Source organism: Rhinoderma darwinii, chromosome 8 (genome assembly GCF_050947455.1).
Source record: "Rhinoderma darwinii isolate aRhiDar2 chromosome 8, aRhiDar2.hap1, whole genome shotgun sequence".
Taxonomy (NCBI): domain Eukaryota; kingdom Metazoa; phylum Chordata; class Amphibia; order Anura; family Rhinodermatidae; genus Rhinoderma; species Rhinoderma darwinii.
The window spans coordinates 72,039,825-72,064,936 of record NC_134694.1 but is presented as its reverse complement, the minus strand read 5'-3'; the positions used below and the strand labels follow the sequence as shown (position 1 = coordinate 72,064,936).

Sequence of the window (25,112 nt, the reverse complement as noted above, 5' to 3'; positions counted from 1 at the left end):
TGCTAAATAATGAAACTGATTGAAAAACCGATCACAAATGGATTCATTTTTCAAATTGTTACCCTCGGACATTGATAATTATAAAAAAAACGTGAAAAAAACAAAAACAACGATCATGACGGTGCCCATACACTTTATCCTTTTAGAAATAAATAGGATCCTGCAGTCTATGCATCCTGAAAAACAAATACAAATGTGAATTTCTGCAGTAAGAAAAGCCACTGAAATCCAAATCAGGAACCATCCTGGAAACCCTTGACAAGTGCCTCTAGTAAGGCTGGGTTCACACTGTGAATATGTTTTTTAAATTATCATTTTGGATGATGAATTCTTAGAGAATCATGGGAGTTTATCTACCAAAATGAAAAAAAAAAAATCACACGTTGAAAATGCACAGTGTGAACCCAACCTAATGAAAGTGCTTCATGGCAATTATACGCGTACAAAAATGCATGTATGCGGGAAAACGCGCTGCAATATCGCATGTAACGTGCATAAAAAAACAAAACAATTGTACACCCTTCCCCTAAATATCACAGTTACATATCATGTGAGTTTGCACAGCAGTCCCATCAATGCAGCATTTTGGAGATTCTGACTTCCAGCTCAGGGAATCCCATTGATGTCCTGTTTATACTGGAGTTCCCCTTTAACACCTGGTTTGTACTTTGCTTTTGTGCAACGCTCTGCTATGAGGATTCCTGCATTTACCCCAAGTTTCCATCACAACGACGTAGAATTAGGGCAACCACCTGATGAATAACACTGAAGCCAATTGGGAAGTGCTATTAGCAGGAGGAGGCGGGAGTGCAGCCGGCGGCGCTAGGACTTGGCGGGAGAGAACAGGTGGTAGGGCCCCTGGGAAGGATGCACCTGGCGCACTGCTCCGTTGTTTCTGTGCCTGCACATCGCGACTATTTGCACGGTTTCGGTATGAGTACAGCGGAGCCGTCTTCTCCGCGACCCGGGAGCCCTCCGCCAGCCCGCGGGAATGTACCGTGCGAGGACGCGGGGCTTTCCATGTCCAGCGAAGGTCTGGAGGAGGAGCTGTGGCTGTACGGGGGAGGTAGGTGCTGCCGCCAGTTATACGTGACAGGACCGCCAGGTGACGCGTTCTGTCAGCTCCTCTGAGGAGAACAATGCTGCGGATGTCCGCGACATAACACACAAATATGGATCTAGCAACCTGTGCGACTCCCTGCACCTGCGACGATCTTGTACTCGATAGAAGTGATGGAAATTGGTCTTTCTCTTTGGGAGTCATTCCCCATTGCTGACCCAAGTCCCTTACTTCTCTCTTGGAACTTCTTACTAGATATTAGTAAGTGCTTTATTATCCTCCGCTCAGGTATTGAGATTCAGTTGCAATGATATTTGGTCCATAATGTCTTATGAAGTATTTATATTGAAGACCATTTGCAACCTTTGTAATAAATACTTGCACCAAGTTCTCCGCACCTAATAGAGTGAAGAAGTCCCAAGCAGGAAAGCCCCCTTCCCCCATGACTTCCACATACCCCCACCCCACCACTCAAGCCCAGTCACGTAATGTGGAAACCACAATCCTTTTATTTATTTGTGTGACATCACAAGCTCCAGACAACGCGCGCCAATATATAAACCGTGCTCCAAGTTCTCAATCATTCATGGGACGATTTTGTGCATTCCTTGTGGCAGCAAAATGTCACTTTTTAGAATGTGCCCGATTGAATTATGTAAACCTAAAAGAAAAAGCTTCCGTTTTTATTTTAAGTAGACCCAAAGCAGCAGCAGCCGGTGTGTACGTGCCATATGCTGGATGTATATATGCTGGATGTATATGTACACGCACCCTTATTTATTTAGAATAGTCATTTGATTCGCCTATTCGGAAACCTTTTGTGCGGCAATTCCATGATATATTCTTATAGATGGTTATTTGTTCAGTGCGCAGCCTTTTCCATTTTAATAGATCCCTAGTAGATGCACAGCAGTCTGTAGTGTGAACGGACTGCTAAAATTGGTATTCCCCCCTCCCCACCCCACCGTACACACAGTTACAATATCCGATATCTTAATACCTCTCTCCCCTATACCCAGCTAGACCCAACAGGGCAGGGCATTGAACCATGTGGACTCAGGCAGCTGAACCGTAGATGGCCTTTACTGCTCCAACATGTCATCATAAATCTCCTCCTTATGTCTCTCTGACAATCCATGTCTGTCTCTTTAAGGCTGTCCTTGTATTCTTCTTGTCCTTGTACTTTTGTGCAGGTAAGTATTTGCACCAGTCGCCTTACAACTTCCCGTGAGAGTTGGTAAAAGAGGCATTTACGTTCTTATTGTCGTCAAGTAACCGATAAGCGGCATCATCTCTCTGCTATTCTCTAGTGTCTGCCTCCAAATAAACAAGAATTCCCTTTAGGAAGAATCGTTATAGAAAATAATTAATCCCTGATCCCTTATTAAACTCCACAAGAGATACACAGACCATGGCTTTTATTGGATAACTCTTCATGGGTTAAAGGTCCTCTTACACAGCCCGTCCTAAGTCGTGTAAACGAGCGCCGATCAATAAGACTGATCGTTGTTCGGCGCTCGTTTGCTCCAGTCACACGGAGCTATGTATGGAGACGAGCGCTCGTTACTCCGATCGCTCGTCCCCATACATTATTATCATGTCGGCAGCGCGTCTCCCTGTTTACACAGGGAGATGTGTTGTTGACAACTATAATATTTGACTTTTTTTTTAACCCCTTTAGGACACAGCCTGTTTTGGCCTTGTGGACACAGATGATTTTTTCAAATCTGACGTGTCCCTTTGTGGTAATGCTTTTACCTATCCAAGCGATTCTGAGATTGTTTTCTCGTGACATATTGTACTTTGTTAGTGAAAAAATTTGGTCGATACATTCAATATTTGTTTGTGAAAAATTTGCAAAAATTACCATTTTTCTAAATTTAAATGTGTTTGCTTGTAAAACAGATAGTAAGTAATACCACCCAAAATAGTTACTAGTTAACATCACCCATATGTCTACTTCAGTTTGGCATCATTTTTTTTCACGTACTTTTATTTTTCTAGGACGTTACAAGGCTTAGAACTTTAGCAGCAATTTCTCATATTTTCAAGAAAATTTCAATAGGCCATTTTTTCAGGGACCAGTTCAGTTCTGAAGTGGTTTTGAGGGCCTTCTGTATTAGAAAGTCCCCATAAATCACAACATTTTGAAAACGGCACCTCTCAAGGTATTCAAAACCACATTCAGAAAGTATTTTAACCCTTTAGGCGTTTCACAGGAATTAAGGCAAAGTAGAGGTGAAATTTACAAATTTCATTTTTTTTTGCCGAAATTCATTTGTAATAAAAAAAATCTGTAACACAGAAGGTTTTACCAGAGAAACGCAACTCAATATTTATTGCGCAGATTCTGCAGATTTTAGCAATATCCAACATGTGGCCCTAGTGTCCTAATGGACTGAAGCACAGGCCTCAGAAGCAAAGGAGCACCTAGTGGATTTTGGGGCCTCCTTTTTTTAGGAATATATTTTAGGCTATGTTCACACAGAGTATTTTGCAGGAGGAATATCTGCCTCAAAATTCCGTTTGGAACTTTTGAGGCAGATATTCCTCTCCCTGCACACCGATTTTCGCGGCGATTTTTGCGCCGTTTTTCGCCCGCGGCCATTGTGCGCCGCGGGCATAAAACACCGTGAAATACGCTTTCTCTGAATCCCATTGAAGTCAATGGGAGGTCAGAGGCGTAAACGCCCGAAGATAGGGCATGTCGCTTCTTTTTCCCGCGAGGCAGTTTTACTGCTCGCGGGAAAAAGACGCCGACGCCTCCCATTGAAATCAATGGGAGGCGTTTTCGGGCCGTTTTTGCCGAGTTTTGCAACGCGGTTTCCGTGTCAAAAAACTCGGCAAAATACTCAGTGTGAACATAGCCTTAGGCACCATGTCAGGTTTGAAGAGGTCTTGTGGTACCTAAACAGTCGAAACAACCAAAAAGTGACCCCATTTTGGAAACTACACCCCTCAAGGCATTTTTCTAGGGGTATAGTAAGCATTTTGACCCCACAGTTTTTTTGCAGAATTTAGTGGAATTATTCTGTGAAGATGAAAATCCCCTATTTTTCTGTGGAAACATAGAATTTTTTTTCATTTTTACAAGGAATAAAGGAGAAAAAGCACCCCAACATTTGTAAAGCAATTTCTCCCGATTACGGCAATACCCAATATGTGGTCATAAACTGATGTTTGGACCCACAGCAGGAGGGAAGGAGCGCCTTTTGGATTTTGGAGCGCAGATTTTGCTGGATTGGTTTTCAGTGTCACGTCGGGTTTGCAACGCCCCGGTGGGACCAAAACAGTGGAAACCCCCCAAAAGTTACCCTATTTTGGAATCTACACCCCTTAAGGAATTTTTCTAGGGGTATAGTGAGCATTTTGACTCCACAGGATCTTTTTTAGAGCTAAGGTGACCAAAAAACAGCGATTTTGGCGCTTTAAATTCTTTATTTCCAGTACATCCCTCATGACAGCACTACAGGAGGTTGCCCTCTTGACCTCTGTAGGGACAGGAAGACAGAGAGGTTAAAAGGCCCCTCCCACCACCCATTTGCCAGTGTTCTTCCTGTCCCCACAAGGGTCAGGAGCAGAGAGCGTCGCTCCTGTAATAGTGAAAGAAACTCGGGCAGCGGGCAAGATCGGGGGGTCCGTGCACTCCCCCTTCTCTTCCCCCTAAAGCCCAGGCTAACACCCCTCATACGACGGGTCCCTTAGCTCCCTCCCTAAGACACCTACCGGAGGAATCCTAGGCAGGGTTCTGGTAGTGTGTGGGGGCTGGGTTTCCCAAGCAGGCTTCGGCCGGACCGCGGACCAGGCGGGGACCGGCAGCTCCATAGGCATGGATGCACCGGCAGGGATCCTCGCTGCACCGCATAGCAAGCCTTAGCGCCGGCTATGGCGGCTGCACTCCAGGTACACACTGGACGAATAGCCGACCGGAAATGACGTCGGGCTACTTCCGGTCCGCGGCCATCTTGGAAGGCGGGAAATTCAAAACGCCCGCATTTAAAGGGACACGCACAGGTATGTAGTTAGAGCTGATAACTCTAACTTGGATTTATTTTTTGTGGATTGCATATTGCATTGCCTGTTACCTGTCGTGATATGGAACTTCCTCGTCCTGATGGAACTCCAGATATGTCCCAGGGTCACGTGAGTCTCACCCTTGAGGGAAGGGTATGACCCCTTATGTATGTACGCCATACTTTACCTACCTTCTGTTTTCTCTAGGAAAAAGATTTCTCTCAGAGACAAACTGATAAAAAGAAGGTTAAAAAATGTGCGACTTGTGCAAAAAAATTGCCAGAGTCCCATAAAAAACAATTGTGTCAGGATTGTATTGCCAAAATACTAAAGGAGGAACAACCAACGTTCATGTCCGAACTTAGGACTATGATTCGTGAGGAAGTGGGTCAGTCAGTAGCCTCCCTCGCCCCTCCGCAAGAAACTCCCTCACACTCCCGGGCAAAAAGACCACGGATTGAAGTGGATCAAAAATATTGGCCTCCTTCTCAGGGGTCGGACTCTGAACAGGAATGCTATTACCTATCGGAAGATGAGTTAGAAGAAAGAGAGGAACTCTTACCTTCAACTTCTTCCACTCAAGAGAAAAAAAATTTCTTCTCTTACGAGATGTCGGATACCTTAATTCAAGCAATACGGGAAACTATGGATATTCCCGAAGAGGACCAACCACATACCATCCAGGATGAGATGTTTGGAGGTCTAACGGAAAAGAAAACAAGGGTTTTTCCGGTAAACTAAAATCTTAAAAGAATGGTGACAACTGAATGGGAAGATTCAGAAAAAAGGCTCTTCATTTCAAGAGATTTTAAGAACAGACTTCTCTTTGATCCAGAGGACACTAAGCCTTGGGATGAAATCCCAAAAGTAGATGTCCCAGTCGCCAGGGTTGTTAAAAAAAAACGCAATCCCATTTGAAGATTCCTCTCAGTTGAGGGACGCCATGGACCGAAAGGCAGACGGATTACTGAAAAGAGCGTGGGAATCTTCCTCTGCCTTGATCTCAACTAATATCGCGGCCACATCAGTAGCAAGAGCAATGTTCATATGGCTAAACCAGCTAGAAACCCATTTGATGATGAAGACATCAGGACAAGAGCTACTAGAATCTCTACCTTTACTAAAAATGGCAACCGGATTCTTAGTAGACGCTTCAGCGGAATCTATTAGATTTGCTGCCAGGAATGGGGCTCTCTCAAATTCTGCTAGAAGAGCATTATGGCTCAAAATGTGGTCAGGAGATACTAAGTCCAAAAACAAGTTGTGTTCTATCCCATTTACAGGGTCTCTGATGTTCGGTCCTCTCCTTGATAACATACTGGAAAGTGCAACAGATAGAAAAAAGGGGTTTCCTGAAGAGAAACCAAAAAAAAACCCTCAATTTGGAAGATTTCTCCAACAGAGGGATCCTACTTCACAGAACTACAGCGGTAAAGGGAAGTCCGGACGCTGGAGTTAACCCAAAGGAAAAAGGGGTCGAGGATATCTCCTTAACCCAAATAATTCATTCCAGCCCTCAAAGCAATGACGCCAAGAGCGTGGGGGGGAAGACTCCTACAATTTTATCCCGAATGGTCGAGAATAACCCAGAACCCCTGGTATCTAAAGATAATAGAAGAAGGATACAAAATAGAATTTTCCTCCATTCCTCCAGAGAAATTCCTAATAACCCAGTACCAAGCGAAAGATCTTCATCAGATACTTATCCAGGACGTCCAGAAACTACTCAGATTGAGAGCCATTTCCCCAGTCCCCCACGACGAGATATGCAAGGGCCACTATTCGAAAATCTTCTTGGTCAAAAAAACAAACGGTTCCTACAGGACAATAATCAACCTGAAGGTCCTAAACAAATGGGTGAATTATCGGAAATTCAAGATGGAGTCTATCAGATCGACTACTCCTCTAATAAGGGAAGAGGCATCAATGTGTACGATCGATTTAAAGGATGCGTATTATCACGTTCCTATCCACCCCGCATACCAGAGATTCCTCAGATTCGCAATTCAGGACGGTCCTTCCATTCTCCACTTCCAGTTTGTCTGCCTCCCCTTCGGCCTTTCCTCCGCCCCCAGAATTTTTACAAAAATTATGGCAGAGATCATGGCATTCATAAGAAGTCAAGGTATAGTAATTATCCCATATCTAGACGACTTCTTGTTGACAGCAGATACTCCGGCTATCTTAGTCAGTCATCGGTCACAGGTTCTTTCCCTACTACAAGAATTGGGATGGATAATCAACTTTCAGAAGTAGAGTCTTCCTCCCCAGAAACAGAAGGTCTTCTTAGGAGTACTGCTGGACTCCTCCCTTCAACATTCCTTCCTCCCAAGAGAGAAACAAATACTTCTACTGGCAGAAGTAAGAAAATTTTGGGGGAAAGACACCTGTTCCATAAGGGAATGTATGCGGATGTTGGGAATGATGACGTCTTGCATCCAATCTATTCCATGGAGCCAATTTCACTCCAGACCCTTACAGAATCTGATCTTGTCCCGGTGGGATCGAAAACAAAACTCCCTGAATTTAAAAATTCAAATTTCCGAGACACTGAAATCATCTCTCCTGTGGTGGCTCTGCACAAACAACATAGACAAGGGAGTCCCCTGGAGAACTTCTCCTTATGTAGTGATTACCACAGATGCCAGCAAACACGGCTGGGGGTCAGTAATCCAAGACCAACACTTTCAGGGCACATGGACTGGTCAAATGAAGATGATGTCTTCAAACTTCAAAGAACTAAGAGCTGTATGGGAGAAACTTATAAGAGCTTCACCCACCATAAAAGGGAAGCATATAAGAATTTTATCGGACAACACGACAGCAGTGTCCTTTCTTCGCCATCAAGGGGGAACAAGACACACTATTCTTCAGGGCCTCTCTGCACAAATTTTCAGTTGGGCAGAAGAAAACGTCCTATCAGTCACGGCAGTCCACCTAAAAGGCTCAGAGAACCTATCAGCAGATTTCCTGAGTCGGGAAAAAGTAGACCCAGGAGAATGGTCCCTAAACAAGGAAGTCTTTCGGTCCCTAACCCGAAATTGGGGTTATCCACAAATAGACCTGTTTGCCACGAGGAAAAACACTCAAGTAGAGACATTCTTCTCCCTAAATCTCAGAGACAACCCATTGGGAGTAGATGCATTGTCCCAACACTGGGACATGGATCTGGCCTATGCCTTTCCTCCGTTTCCTCTAATACCAATGGTGTTAAGAAAAATCCTGGAAGATTTGACAAAGCTCATCATTATTCTTCCCTATTGGCCGAAAAGAAGTCGCTTTCCAATCGTACAATACCTAGCGTTGGAAGATCCTATCATGCTCCCAGTCAAGGAGAATCTTCTCTCCCAGGGTCCCTTATTCTTCCAGGGAATAGAGACTCTGAAATTGTCAGCCTGGATCCTGAAAGGCAGATCTTGAGGAACCACGGTCTGTCAGACGAGGTAATTTCAACTATCTTATCAAGTCATAAAGAAGTTACCTCAAAAATCTATCAAAAGATTTGGAAGAAATTCTGTTCCTGGCATGGAATCCCAGGACCAGATCCCTTTTCTCCCAACATTGCAAAAATCCTAGATTTTTTACAATCGGGATTCAAAAAAGGACTTCGCCCTAGTACCTTTTTAAAGGTACAGATTTCAGCCTTAGGTAATTTTTTTTAACACTCCTCTGGCTGAACATCGGTGGATCAGAAGATTCACCCAAGCGGTCTCTAAACTGAAACCTTCCCTAAAGAAATCAGTTCCTACCTGGGATTTGAATGTGGTGTTAACGACTCTTTGTGATCCCCCCCCCTTTGAGCCGCTCGACGAAATTAGTATGCATTTTTTAACTCTAAAAGCTGCATTCTTAGTCGCTATTACTTCAGCAAGAAGGATTGGAGAAATCCAATCTCTGTCAATCATAGAACCGTACCTAAAAGTACAAGAGGATAAGATCATCCTAAAGCTGGATCCCTCATTTATTTACAATTCTTCAGTATCTGGATAGAACCTCCTCCTGGAGACGAGATAAAAATCTATTTGTCCTATTCGGGGGAAAGAATAGAGGAAAGAAAGCCTCAAAAGGCTCTCTAGCGAGATGGGTAAAAACCACCATACAAGAAGCCTACAAGTCCCAAGGACTATGTGCCCCACAAGGCATCAGAGCCCATTCAACAAGGGCAGTCTCAGCATCCTGGGCAGAAAGAAGAGAAGCCTCTATGGACCAAATCTGCAGAGCTGCCACTTGGTCAAGCCATCATAAGTTTTACAAACATTATAGACTCGATGTGCTGTCCGATACGGATTTAAGTTTTGGACGGAAAGTCCTTCAATCCATAGTCCCGCCCTGAGCATTATAATCTGGTATTGCTCCTGTAGTGCTGTCATGAGGGATGTACTGGAAAATAGCAATTAGACCTACCGGTAATTGTATTTCCAGGAATCCATCATGACCGCACCATTACATCCCTCCCTTATTGAATTCTGACTTGTGCATTTAACATGTCAGTTATTATCCCTAGAAATAAAATAGGGTTGCATCCATCCTGGTGTAGTAATTGAAAAACACTGGCAAATGGGTGGTGGGAGGGGCCTTTTAACCTCTGTCTTCCTGTCCCTACAGAGGTCAAGAGGGCAACCTCCTGTAGTGCTGTCATGATGGATTCCTGGAAATACAATTACCGGTAGGTCTAATTGCTATTTTCTTACAGCGTTCACCGTGCGCAATAAATTACGTTTTACTTTATTCTGCGGTTCGGTACGATTACGCCGATACCATATGTGTATAGTTTTTTTTTTACGTTTTGCAGCGTTTGCACAATAAAATGACATTTCTATAAAATAATTTATTTTCTGAGACCCCCTATTCTGAGCCGTAACTTTTTTTTATTTTTTCGTCAAAAAAGCTGTGGGCGGTCTTGTTTTTTGCGGGACGAGTTGTAGTTTTTATTGGTACCATTTTGGGGTAAATGCGACTTTTTGATCCTTTTTTATTTTATATCTTGGAAGGGGTGGTGACCAAAAAATAGCGATACTCACAGTTTTCCGTTTATTTTGCTTGCGGCGTTCACCGTGCGGCGTTCACCGTGCGGAAAAATGTAATATTATAGTTTCATAGTTGGGGTCGTTACGAACACGGTGATACCAAATATGTGCACTTTTTTTTAACCTTTCATTTTTTCCCTATAATAAATGACTTATTATAGGAAAACAAAACCTTTTTATTTTTACACTTTTATAAAAACATTTTTATTAACTTTTTTTTTTTTTTGCTTTTTACACTTAATTTTTTTGACCTGCAGCTCTGATCGCTGATAGAATACATTACACTACCTAGGTAGTGTAACGTATTCCAACTGTCAGTGTGACGTCACAGTCACTCTGACAGTTAGTCTACGAGGATCAGCAGAGGCTGATCCTCATAGGCTTCCATACATGGCAGACCCGGAGGCCGTTGTCTGGCCTCCGTGTGCGATCACAAGCATCAGCAGCCCCCACAATTGCATGGGGGCTGCTGATGTACTACAAACCCCCTACATGCGGAGATCGCAATCGAGCTCCGCATGTAACGGGTTAATTGCCGAAATCAGCGGCGATGAGCCGCTGATCAGCAACACTGGAGTGTCAGCTGTCGGGGACAGCTGATCTCCAAGTTCCCGATGCACACCTTGTCGCCGACAGTGTGCATCGGGAACGACAGTGACTTCCTGTCACTCTGACAGGAAGCCTATCAGGACCAGCCGAAGGTTGGTCCTGATGGGCTTCCGTCCATGGCAGACACGGAAGCCATTGTTTGGCTTCCGTTTGCCATACTAACTATCGGCAAACCCCGCGATTTCGGAACGGGGTCTGCCAATATGTTAGAAACCCCCAAAATGCGGCGATTGCAACCGATCGCCGAATTTAAGGGGTTAATTCGCCTAAATCAGCGGCAAAGGACCACTGGTCGGCAAGAGTGGAGTGTCCGCTGTTGGCGACAGCTGACCTCCTGGTTCCCGATGCACACTGTCGCCGACAGTGTGCACCGGGAAAAACTCAGTAACTGTACGTCCTCGTGCGGGAAGTAACCTCCCGCGACGACGTACAGTTACTTCCTCGTGCGGGTAGGGGTTAAACGATACGAACAGCAGATGAACGAGTGTTTGCTCGTTCATCTGCTGATCGCTGCCCTGTTTACACAGGGCAATTATCGGCAATGATCGTTCTATGAATGATCGTTTGCTCGATAATTGGCCCATGTAAAAGGGCCTTAAGCCCTTATTCACACAATAGGGTTTCCCTAATGGGGCTATTCACACGACCGTTTTTTTTTTTCTTTTTGACGGGTCGGGAAACCCGGCCGTCAAAAAATGGGACATGCCCTATTTTCGGCCGTTCGCCCGGCTCCCATAGAAGTCTATGGGGCCAGGTAATACACGACCATCACTGGAATGTGTCCCGTGTGACGGCCGTGTCTACCGTCGCTTGCTGTCTCCTAACAGCGCAGAGTGCATGTTTGGAGGAGGAGTTTATGCCATTCGGACAAAGCGCTGTATTCCTCAGGTACGTTTCTACAATATGGGGGTGCTGTATACAGGGGTACTGTGTGGCAGGGCCGGGGTGTACAGCAGGTGGAAGGGGGCGCTGCGCTGGCTCCCTTACCCTGCTTGTTTTAAAAGCGCCCTGGCCCGGCGAATCGGCAGCCGTCTTTCCACCCGGGCACTTCTTCAGGCATGGCTACCGCTATAGCAGCCATAGCGGCTGCTTGCGGCGACACCTCCCATGGCCGATGGCGCTGCTAGCAGCTGCTGTGGCTGCTACTGCTGTAGCGACGCCACTATAGCAGAGCAGGGAGGTATCTCCCTGCTCTGCTGTGTTCTAGCCCCACTTTAGCTCCCTGAACGAGCAGAATCCCCGTGTGTTCAGGGATTTTTCTCCTGGACAGAGCGCTTGATGTCTCTGTCCATATATGGACAGTGACATCAGGGGCAACTCCTGTAGCAGAATCACGGACCACTCTGTGACCGGGGATTCCACACCAGGAGAAGCCAGTAAAACGTGTCCATAAATGGACACAGACGACAGGGGCTTTTCCTGAAGTGGAATCACCTGCCACATGGGGATTCCACTTCAGGAGTTGGCCCTGATGTCACTCTCCAGATATGCCCGGCCCGTAACGGAATCCGAACGGATGCAAACCGGCCCGGATAAACGGCTCAAAACAGCCGATTTTATCGGCCGACACTCGGACACCATCGGGACCCTGTCGTGTGACTAAGGCCTAAGGCTCTATTCACACGACAGGGTCCGAGTGTCGGCCGATTAAAAACGACCATTTTACCCAGACGTTTTGCATCCGTTCCGATTTAACCCCCCTCTGTAGGTAGTGCCACACAGCCCCCCTCTGTAAGTAGTTCTACACAGGAACCTTTTACATAGCACCCCCGCCCCGCCCCCCCCCCCTTCCAGGAAAAGTGAAGTCAGGGACTTCTCCTGGAGCGGAATCCCCCAATTCCCGGCCACAGCGTTGCCGAAGCTGTGGCCGGAGATTGGGGATTCCGCTCTTACAGGGAGCAAAACAATACCCTCCTCCTCACATGCACTTCGCACTGTGAGTAGGAGAGAGTGAGCGACGGAAGACACGGCCGTCACTCGGGACACATTCCAGTGATGGCCGTGTATTACCCGGCCCCATAGACTTCTATGGGAGCCAGGCGGCAGGAAGAACGGCCGAAAATAGGGCATGTCGCATTTTTTGGACGGCCGGGTTTCCCGGGTCGTCCAAAAAATCGGTTTTGTGAATAGCCCCATTTGGGGTCTATTGTTCCTACTGCGGCCGTGTGATGGCCGTTTTTTGAACGACCGTCACCTTGCTGGGATACCCTGTTGTGGGAATATGGCCTAACTATCCCAGTAGCTTTAATTTCTAGCCTTTCTAACAATAAATCGTCAGCTCAGCCTCTCGCTTTTATATTAGAATAACTTGTTTCCTCCTGATTACTGTGGAGAGTTAAGGTATGTTCACACGGCTTATTTTCGATGGGAAAACGGCGTGCTGTTTATTTACGCGGCCTGTTTTAAAAAAAATGGCAGCCTAAAAAAGGCTGCGAGAAAAAAAGTGCATGGCACTTCTTGAGCCGTTTTTGGAGCTGTTTTTCATGGACAATAGAAAAACAGCTCCAAAAATGGCCGTTACAAATGACGCAAAAATCGCAAGTGGCTTAAAGTCTGAAAATCAGGAGCGGTTTTCCCTTGAAAACCGCTCCGTATTTTCAGACGTTTTTGATTTTGTGTGTTCACATACCCTTAGGCTATGTTCACACAAAGTCTTTTGCAGGCGGAATTTTTGCCTCAAAATTCAGTTTGGAAGTTTGAGGCAGATTTTCCTCTCCCTGCACGGCGATTTTCGCCTACGGCCATTGAGGGCCGCGGCCATGAAACGCAGCGAAATACACTTTCTCTGACTCCCATTGATGTCAATGGGAGGTCAGAGGTGTAAATGCCTGAAGCTAGGGCATGTCCCTTCTTTCTCACGCGAGACGGTTTTACCGCTTGCGGGAAAAAGACGCCTCCGCCTCCCATTGAAATCAATGGGAGGCATTTTAGGGCCGTTTTTTACGAGTTTTTCGGCCCGGTTTCCGCATCAAAAAAACTCTGTGTGAACATAGTATTAAAGTGTGCTTCATCTTTCCCTGGAGTTTGCTGCACACCAAATATAAACCTGTCTGTTGCAGATTACTATAGTTTTGACGAAGGCTCTGTTCACATCTGCGCCAGAGATTCCTTTAGGAGCCTCAGTGGCAGATAAAGTCCAAAATATTGGAAAAAACGGTACAGCATGCTGCAATATTTTTTCCCGGTGAAACGATAAATACCACAAGGGAGATGACCGATTCCGTCATGCGCTGTTCGTGTTTGGACCGGTTCACATCAGCGTTCGCTTTCCGTTGAGGGGTTCCGTCTGAGGTTTCCGTTGTGGAACCCCGCAACGGAAAGTCAAACGGAAACCATGGACTATTGACTTAAGCGTGTGTGCAGGGAGTAATTCCCACAACTTAAGGGTATGTGCACACACACTAATTACGTCCGTTACATACGGACGTATTTCGGCCGCAAGTTCCGGACCGAACTCAGTGCAGGGAGCCGGGCTCCTAGCATCATACTTATGTACGACGCTAGGAGTCCCTGCCTCGCTGCCGGACAACTGTCCCATACTGTAATCATGTTTTCAGTACGTGACAGTTGTCCTGCAGCGAGGCAGGGACTCCTAGCATCGTACATAAGTATGATGCTAGGAGCCCGGCTCCCTGCACTGTGTTCGGTCCGGTACTTGCGGCCGAAATACGTCCGTATAATACGGACGTAATTAGTGTGTGTGCACATACCCTAATAGAAAAATTCCAGTATCTGGAGGGACCGCAAAGTATTTGACTGTGTATGCTTACTTAGCCCTGGCTGAAACTGATGTGCCGTTCTGTGAGTCAAGGTTTGTGACCTCTATAATGTTGACGGATGACCATCGCTGCATTTATAAACTTAATGTGAATGGTGGCAACAAATCTGTACCATCCATAATGCCACTGAGAGATCCGAGACAGTGGTGTCTAGTAGAGACTTCTCACCATTTCCCAGCGGCTAGTCCCAGCATGCATAATTTTGGGGAGTCATGAAAGCTCTCTTGTGTGGCCAGCTGTGACCATTTTTGGGTTTTTACATGCTCATCTCCACACAAAAAAAGCTGCTGACAAATTTTTATTACATGGTGCTTTTGTTGCATTTTGCTAAATTACTCACTGACGTCACTTTGTAAACCATCTCTAAAAGTTATTGTAAGATGCAGAGCTCTATTTCAGTTGTTGGTCCCCCCCCCCCCCTCTGTAGAATAGCATAAAGGCGGGAGCGAATGCCACAACAAAAAAAGGTTGACATTTTTTATTATATCAAGACTGATTTGGGCTCAAGACCCATTATTGCTATTTTGGAGTGATATACATTTTTGTCTCAGGGCCTGTTCACATCAGCGTTCGGTTTCCATTGAAGGGTTCCATTTCAGCTTTCCGTTGGAGGAACCCATCAGCGGAAGGGCAAACGGAAACAATAGTTTCTGTTTGCATTACCATTGATTTTAATGGTAATTTGTCCATTGCTAGCGGTTTCTGTTTGTTTCCGTTCCGTAAGGTTTCAGTTTTTTTTTTTATGGAATCAATAGCGTAGTTGTCTGCGCTATTGTTTCTGAAAAAAACGGAAACCTTACGTAACGGAGACAAGCGGAAAACATTAGCAACGGACGCGTTACCATTGAAATCAATGCTAATGCAAACGGAAGCTATGGTTTCCGGCTGCCATTCCATTGATGGGTTCCTCCGACTGAAAGCTCTGATGGAAACCAATCGCTGATGTGAACACAGCCTTGTGTGTATTCTGTTACAATAGATAGTTGTTGAACTTCATAATGTTTCTCCTTCATGTGTTTTCTCCACTCCGTCCTTTTTACCTGTAGTGATTTTTGAACTGTATGATAAATTATTCTGTTTCTGTTCTCAGATTCGCTGACTCACAACCATGAAGAGGAGACTGGATCTACGCCTGGGTAATTTTCTCCCAAACTTTTAGTGCTTTATTTTATTGTATGCTTACGCTGCTGGTCTTCAGCATCGTACAGCAAATTCTCTTCTTGCTATTCAGAGAATACAGGTGCCAAAATGAATGCCTGTCGTCGGCTGACAGCACCTAGGAGAGCAGGCACAGGAATTATGATTTCCCTGCTCCTACTCTCCGATTACCTCAGACAAAGCAATACCGGTAAAAGAGAACGGATATGTATAAAAGTTCCTAAAATACAAGAAAAGATCCACCAGTTAAACTTTTTTCTGTAAGGACCATTGTAGAAGTCCATAATACATTTGCACTTTAAGATCAGTGTCACGGAGTAAGATTTTTTTTATTATCAGGGGTAAAGTGCTAATGAACCGAAGTTAGGTCACCATAAGGTATTTTTTTTTTAATGATTCCCGTTAACATGTATGTATATATAAAATAAAAGTTCTGTGGCCATTCTATGGGAGTGCGTATAGTAGCACGTTTTTAGCACTTGATGATTTTTCTGGAATGAGAAAGAAGGTTCACTTTTCTTCCAGAAATAGCACCACTTTTTTCCATGGGCTGTGACTAGTATTGCAGCTCCGCACCATTCACTTCAACAAGAATGTGCTGCAATATCCGATACGACCCACACAAGATTGGCGCTTTTTCTGATATGTAAACTTGCCTTTTTCTCATCCTTGACAACCGATTTCAATGAAAGCTCCCCGCTATTTTCCACAAGGTCCTCTTTTTGCTCTGATACCCACCCTAGGTGGAAAATCCTGTATGCTCATGTGACTACTGAGACCCTTTTTTTTAATTTATTTATATTTCTTTTTAAATTTGTAGGCATACAAAGTTATGTAATACAATGCACGATATTTCTAGCGGGAGCCTGGAGCACAAGGATGATTCACTGCAGGTAATTCCGATGATCTGTTAGTGGATCTCTTTAAAGCATATCTATGTTGGTGTTCTGGCTGAAAGCTTCACTTTGGAAATTTAAGTTTTAATTCTCATGTGTCGAATACGAAGTGTTCAGCTTCCTGCTGTTACCCCTGCCCTCTACTCTTGAGTGATTGTACTCCCCCCTCCTACGCCGTGCAATCCAGGAGCCGTCACACAAGCGCAGAGAGGATAAGATGCAGCGGGAAGCCGAACACTTTGCTTTCGGCACATAAGGATTAAAACTTTATTTCCAGAGTGATACTTTTAGCCAAAATAGTGGTGGTAGAGGTGTGGGGGTTGGTACACAAGTCCTGACAGACTCCCTTTAAAGGGAATGTATAATCAGAAAATAACCGATTATTTAAATAAATTTGTTTTTGTTTTTCTCCCTGTCACCTATAAAAAATAAATAAATAATAATCTTGAAATATTGCATTTTTCACACTAGCCACTGAGCCCTCACGTTAGGGTGACACTTCCTGTCACTTTGCTCACCCAGTCCCAGAATACACAGCAAAAGCAGAGGTCACCTTATCATCACAGTCAGGATTATAATGACCAGTGACACACTTTTCAGAAAACTGGAGGCAGATTACACATTCACACTACACACTGACTTCTTCACATGTCACCGAGCATGCCCGCAACATTCATATAGTGAATCTGTTATGTTCACATTTGCGTTTGTATTTTCGCTATTTGTATCCTTTTGATATGCCATAAATGTCCAAATTGGGAATACCACTCTGAGGCCTGTTGAGTTTCCATCATAGTGGCAATTTTACTGGAGAAAATAGCGCAGCGTGGTGCGCATATTTTTTTCTGGTATTTTTGATGGAATCTGCGACAGAGGTTCCTGACCGCCTACAATGCAGGTTTGAACAGAGCCTTAGAAAATCATTCCAGGCGTGATAATTTGCCCATTTTGGGGCATGCCTTAGACCAGGGGTCTCAAACTCGGCCGGGTAAGTGGGCCGCATATAGAAAAAATGGGAAGTTGACGGGCCACATTACTTTTCAATTTGATACAATACAAAATTATTGTTAATTAGTTATTTGAACTACTATAACACTATATTACTATAATAATACCGCTAGGTTTAAAATTTGAGATATTTCTCCACTTGCTTATTTCAACAATCCAGTTTTCCAGTTTGTGTTGCTAAATGCAGTCCGGCGGCTCAGTTGGCAGTGTGTGGCAGACACACATGTCAAGATTGGGCAGTGCCCTCCGCGGATGCTGCCGCAGTGACGTCAGGGGCGCTCTGCTCCTGACATCACTGTCCATATATGGACAGAGATGTCAAGGGCAACCCTAGAGCTGGAGTCCCGGGAGAGCGCTAGTAGGCTCTTCCTGAGACTCCAGCTGTGCTCGTGACATCACTGGGACTCCTGCTCTGGGGAAGCCCCTGACATCATTGTCGATGTATGGACAGCGATGTCAGAGGCTTCCCCAGAGTCCCGGAGGAGAGCCGATAATAGCGCTCTGCCTGGGACTCCGCTCTGGGGAAGACCCTGACACACTGTCCATATATGGGCAGCGATGTCAGGGAATTCCGCAGCGTCCCGGAGCAGAGCCTGTACTAGTGCTCTGCACGGGACTCCGCTCTAGGGAAGACCCTGACTCACTGTCCATATATGGGCAGCGATGTCAGGGAATTCCAGAGTCTCGGAGCAGAGCAGATACAAGCGCTCTGCCCGGGACTCCGCTCTGGGGAAGACCCTGACACACTGTCCATATATGGGCAGCGATGTCAGGGAATTCCAGAGTCTCGGAGCAGAGCAGATACTAGCGCTCTGCCCGAGACTCCGCTCTGGGGAAGACCCTGACACACTGTCCATATATGGGCAGCGATGTCAGGGAATTCCACACAGTCCCGGAGCAGAGCCGATACTAGCGCTCTGCCTGGGACTCCGGCTCCGGGGAAGCCCTAGACATCGTGTGTCCAAACATGGACAGCGATGTCGGGGAATTCCACTGAGTCCCGGAGCAGAGCCTGTACTAGCTCTCTGCCCGGGACTCCGCTCTGGGGAAGACCCTGACACACTGTCCATATATGGGCAGCGATGTCAGGGAATTCCAGAGTCTCGAGCAGTTCCTATCAAGCTATTTGCTGATCTAGCACCCTCTACGTTGAAACAATGGAGAGCTCTGAAGTTGAAATGGGAACCCCAGCGATATTTAACTACTTTCAGATTAACTCCCGCTCCTCCTACATTGTGAAGAACTTTGCAGAAGGACATGATTCTCTTACTAGGGAACCACTATTGAGACAACTTATCGCAGCCTCCCTGTCCTCAGCGGCCTACTCGCACCTAGACTGTCCGGTCTTCATCTTTATGCCTATGAGATCCTGCTTGAATGCTCCTGATGAGGTCTGCATTGTAAGATGCCTCCCTTCTACCCTCAGCGATAGGAGCTATTCCAAATATTACCTCCATATCAGGATACATGTCTTCAGGACTGTTATTTTCACCCTGGATATATATTCGCTAATATACCCTTCTGATGAAGCAGTTAGTTCCAGCGATACTCGTGTGGCAGGGTAAGATTTATCTATTTCTAGGTCTTTTTGTGTATAGGATTTGCATCTGTTTATTGTTTGTTTTTTGCTTTTGTTTTTTTTCTCACACCTTGGGGCATTTTTCTGTTTTTGGATCTTTAAAAAAAAATAACATACTTAGACATGCAAATCAGTCTGTATTTTAGTGTAAGATCTTCCTTCGTATCATTTCCTCGGAGGGTGGTGTGTTTTCTTTTAGATGCTGGAGCAGCATAGGCAGTGTGAGGTACTGCATTTGTTGCAACTTACCGGTGACCGAGTTAGGGTCTTATTTTTGTTAGTGTTTGATGCGGCTCTGATAGGCTAGTTTTGGTTTGCGTGGAAGTAATGTTTTCAAGAGGGGCTTGTGTTAGAACATTCCAATATGATCGTGAAATCTAATCGTTTTGAAAAGTCGTGATGAAGTTGAATTTTATTGAGCAATTGGTTAGATCAGAGGTTCTTTTGAAGGCATGGGTATAGATGTTTAGGGTAAGCCTTTTCCCTGAAACGTTTCTTAAAGATATTTGCTTGTTTGTGGAAGTCGTACTCTAGTGTGTAGTTTTTACGTACCCGTTTATACTGGCTAACGGGGATGTTAGGAATCCATTTCTTATAGTAGCCACTTGAGAAATCCAAATAACTATTGATGCCTTACCCTTTTTTAACCCCTCGGCGACATGTCACGTACATGTATGTCGTCAAGGGGATGTATGGAGCGTTCTCACGGGCTGAGCTCGCTCCATACTCCGCGGGAGTTGGCTTTATGTTACAGCCGACACCTCACTGCAATGGACGGAATCAGAGATGATCCTGCCCATTTAAGCACTTAGGGTGCGTTCACATCCGTTGCATCAGTATCCGTTTTTTTGTCAAGTGACTACAACTGATGGAAAAATTTATCAGTTGCCATCAGGCTTTTTCACAATTTTTACTACGGAACCATCAGATATCATTGGTTGTCATCCGTTTTTACCACAGTGGTCCACCAAAAAGGTATTCTAGGGTCTGAAAATGTGCCAATTTTATCAGTGGTGCGTTGTTAGTGATAGATTGGATACATGATAGATGAGATACTTGTGTACCATGTCAGGGCTCTCCTTCTCCGCTACACCGAAGTCTGACACACAAACCGTAATGTCACGTGTGTTCTATTCAGTGCAGCGCCAAGGCCGGCACCTAGAGGGAGAGCCCAGAAGGCAGCTGCTGTCCACTGACTTCAAATCAGATCTTCGAAGCAGCCTTGTGAGCCTGCAAAGATTCCAAACACTAGCCCTAACTTCAGGGAGAAGCTAGTTTTTAATTCTTTTACATCTACCCAAACCCACCCGCATCTCCAACCCAGCCCACACCACGCTGGGATTGCTGTTTCTATTCATACAACAGGGTCCAGGGGGTTAGTCATTAAAAACGTCCGTCTTGTTCCGTTTTTGACATACGTTTAGTATCCGTTCCGTGTTTTTGTTTTTGACAAATTCTTAAAAACAGACGAATTTCATGTGTAGATAATGGCACAGTGCACCTCTGTGTCTCTCTCCACAGGAGATAAATAGTTGAGGAACTTCGAAATATCAGATTCTAAAAAGCAAAAGCCACATAGGTCAAGGAACAGGAGATCTCAGGAGATATTTCCTGCTCCTTGACCTATGTGGCTTTTGCTTTTTAACATCTGATCTTTCTAAGTCCCTTAACTATTCACTGGTCTGCATAAATGTAACTATGGAATGTTCTAACATGGCTTATAGATACCTTGTTTTTCATCCCTCATCGTATATTGTGTATTGCAACGTGTCATTTTATAATGTCATGTGTATATTTGCCCATTCCTACCCTTATGTCACCCCCCATGTGTTATCTGTATGATGTAATTTGTTTCTCCTTGCCGTTTTTTGTTGGTTTTTCTTCTTTTGAATTTGACATTTTCTCACTTGCCTCAGTGTGTGTATAAGCTCTGTTTTATTTCTCCTTTTTGTATTGGCCTGATGAAGACATAGGTTCTGTGTTTAAACGCGTAGCCTATTAACAAATAATAAATTACAACTCTTATACATATCTTCTGGTTACCACTGATGTCAGCAGCGCTTACTTTCTACAGCCCTCTGTAGATAATGGCACGGTGCCCTCTGTAGATAATGGCACAGTAATCTATGCGGTGCCCTCTGTATATAGCACTACACCCTTCCCCTGTAGATAGTGCCACTCTAGCCATCTCTAGCAGTGGAATCCCCAGCCAGAGCATTCCCTCAAGGAGGAGCACCTAATGCCCCAGTCCATATATGGACAGTGACGTCAGCGGTTACCTCTAGAAGCGGGATCTCCGGCCAGAGTATTGCCGACGCTCTTCTGGCAGGGTATTCTGCTCCGCGTCGGCAATGCTCTGGCCGGGGCTTCGCTTGCTGAGTGCTGCCTCATCCACCTTCCAGCATTCATCCGGCTACAATGAATTAAGATAGGACATAGTACCGGACATCTCTGGGAGCCGGACCCAAAAAACGCTGCAGGTAACTTTTTGGGATCCAGCTCCTGCACAGGTCCAGCAACGTACGGCACAACAACTTATGTGCCAGAACAGATCCCATAGAAAGCTATGGGATCCATTCTAGCATCCGTTTCCCTCCGGCTTTCAGGAAACTGAAAGGGACAACGGATATATGTGAACGGCCCCTTAGACGTCGCGGTCAATAGTCGCCGCAGCATCTAAGCCGTTAGAAAGAGGGGGTGGCCCCCTCTGATGGTCTATTCCCCCCAACGACGCGATTGTTGGTGCCGATAGTTGTCATGGCAGCCTGGGGGCAGAATGAAGTCCCCCAGGTCTGCTATATTAAGTCCTGCCGGAGGCTGGTCTTAAAGGAGTTGTCCAGGTTCTGGGTTGTTTTCTTTACTGATAACCTATCCACAGGATAGGTTATCAGTAAATGATCAGTGGGGTCTGGCGTGTCTCTGATGCAGGAGCAACAGTATGGGTTAGGGTTCTATCCACATTTTGTACCTTATGTAACGTGTAACCTTCCATTCGTTTTGGTTCACCATATACAGTGAAGGAAATAAGTATTTGATCCCTTGCTGATTTTGTAAGTTTGCCCACTGTCAAAGTCATGAACAGTCTAGAATTTTTAGGCTAGGTTAATTTTACCAGTGAGAGAGATTATATAAAAAAAAAAAAACAGAAAGTCACATAGTCAAAATGATATATATTTATTTGCATTGTGCACAGAGAAATAAGTATTTGATCCCCTACCAACCATTAAGAGTTCAGCCTCCTCCAGACCAGTTACACGCTCCAAATCAACTTGGTGCCTGCATTAAAGACAGCTGTCTTAAATGGTCACCTGTATAAAAGACTCCTGTCCACAGACTCAATTAATCAGTCTAACTCTAACCTCTACAACATGGGCAAGACCAAAGAGCTTTCTAAGGATGTCAGGGACAAGATCATAGACCTGCACAAGGCTGGAATGGGCTACAAAACCATAAGTAAGACGCTGGCTGAGAAGGAGACAACTGTTGGTGCAATAGTAAGAAAATAGAAGACATACAAAATGACTGTCAATCGACATCGATCTGGGGCTCCATGCAAAATCTCACCTCGTGGGGTATCCTTGATCCTGAGGAAGGTGAGAGCTCAGCCGAAAACTACACGGGGGGAACTTGTTAATGATCTCAAGGTAGCTGGGACCACAGTCACCAAGAAAACCATTGGTAACACATTACGCCGTAATGGATTAAAATCCTGCAGTGCCCGCAAGGTCCCCCTGCTCAAGAAGGCACATGTACAGGCCCGTCTGAAGTTTGCAAATGAACATCTGGATGATTCTGAGAGTGATTGGGAGAAGGTGCTGTGGTCAGATGAGACTAAAATTGAGCTCTTTAGCATTAACTCAACTCGCCGTGTTTGGAGGAAGAGAAATGCTGCCTATGACCCAAAGAACACCGTCCCCACTGTCAAGCATGGAGGTGGAAACATTATGTTTTGGGGGTGTTTCTCTGCTAAGGGCACAGGACTACTTCACCGCATCAATGGGAGAATGGATGGAGCCATGTACCGTCAAATCCTGAGTGACAACCTCCTTCCCTCCACCAGGACATTAAAAATGGCTTGTGGCTTCCAGCACGACAATGACCCGAAACATACAGCCAAGGCAACAAAGGAGTGACTCAAAAAGAAGCACATTAAGGTCATGGAGTGGCCTAGCCAGTCTCCAGACCTTAATCCCATCGAAAACTTATGGAGGGAGCTGAATATCTGAGTTGCCAAGTGACAGCCTCGAAAACTTAATGATTTGCAAAGAGGAGTGGGCCAAAATTCCATCTAACATGTGTGCAAACCTCATCATCAACTACAAAAAATGTCTGACTGCTGTGCTTGCCAACAAGGGTTTTGCCACCAAGTATTAAGTCCTGTTTGCCAAAGGGATCAAATACTTATTTCTCTGTGCACAATGCAAATAAATATATATAATTTTGACTGTGATTTTCCTTTTTTTTTTTTTTTTTTTTTTTTTTATATAATCTCTCATTGGTAAAATTAACCTAGCCTAAAAATTCTAGACTGTTCATATCTTTGACAGTGGGCAAACTTACAAAATCAGCAAGGGATCAAATACTTATTTCCTTCACTGTACATAGGTTTTTCCTGGCCCCACAATGTAGATATACCTATATCTTATGATATCGCCTGTTGGTTGCCATACCCCCGTTATACTATTTTCTGTATATGCTCCTTGCATAGACACTTTTTTTTATTTTTTTTATTCTTCGTGCTCTGTATGACTAATTTTTTTAAGCTGTGTACATGTATTTATTCAATAAAGTAACTTTTGCATCTTTTTATACTCCTATGTGTTAATTGACCCTTTTTTCTGTAGGCTATATATATTGCAATAGGTAAATGCACCAAGTAATACTTGCTTATATAATATAGTTTATGGTAGATGTAGTTATTATTATTCTCTTGTTGCAAGATTGAATCTGAATGTACCAATAGGCTGTTATGATCAGTGGGGGTCAGACACACCGACCCAGCACTGATTAGCCATCCTGGCAGCCTCCGGGTGCCGGAAGCTATTCCGTGGTCGGTGCCGGAAGCAGAAGGCTCCAATCACTGTATAGCGGCCGTACTGAGTTACTGCAGCTCTACTCCTATTCACTTGAATAGGAGCCGAGCTGCAATACTGCAGCACGGCTGTTCTACTGTGACTGGAGCCTACTGCTTTTGGCACGGACTACTGCATTGCTTCCAGAGGCAGCTGTAACGTCTGATCAGTGTGGGGTCCGGCCGTTGCAACCCCCACCGATCATATACTGATTAGTTTTGGGACGGTTTTCATACTGTGAGCTATCCACAGAATTGGTAGACAACCCCTTTTAATAGGAGCTGGTAAAAATATAATATACTGTGAAATATAAGTATTGCAGTATATTGTGGAAGCGATCCAACGATTGCTGGTTAAAGTACCCTAATGGGGACTAAAAAAAAAAAAAAAGTAACTTTTGTACAAAAAAAGTTCATAAATTCTCTCCCCCTTTCCCATTTTCCCTCTAAAGTAATGTCAAAAAATTAATAAAACTGGTGTTGCTGCATCCATAAAAGTCCAAACTATTCTAATATAATGTTGTTTTACTCGGTGAACACTTAAAAAAACATTTAAATGACGAATTGCTGTTTTTTGGTCGCCTTAGCACGCCAAAAAGTGGAATAAAAAAAAACTCGTGGTCAAATTAAAAACTACACTTGGCCTCATTATAAACAAGCCCCCACTTCGCTCAATTTATAAAAAAATAAAACCAAAAAACAATGGCAGAATCGCAGCTTTTTTGCCCGTTTCACCCCACAATTTTTTTTCTCCAGTTTCCCGGTACATTATATGGTACATTAAAGTGTAATTAAAAACGACAACTTTTCTCAAAAAAAATATAAGCTTTCATACAGCGATGTTGACAGAAAATTCAAGTTATGGCTTGTGGAAGGCAGGTGAAAAACGGTAATTGACTGCGTCTTCAAGG

General features: G+C 44.6%; 1 protein-coding gene across 1 annotated transcript in view; it reads left to right on the top strand.

Annotated features, from left to right (window-relative positions):
• The first annotated feature begins 805 nt into the window (after positions 1 to 805).
• Positions 806 to 25,112, top strand: part of LOC142658718 (uncharacterized) — a 58,743-nt gene continuing 34,436 nt past the window's right edge. Inside the window, exons 1-3 of the mRNA XM_075834326.1 lie at positions 806 to 1,066; positions 15,580 to 15,625; positions 16,468 to 16,540. Of these exons, the coding sequence (XP_075690441.1) occupies positions 868 to 1,066; positions 15,580 to 15,625; positions 16,468 to 16,540 (318 nt within the window). The 5' untranslated portion in view covers positions 806 to 867. The remainder of the gene's footprint in view (positions 1,067 to 15,579; positions 15,626 to 16,467; positions 16,541 to 25,112) is intronic.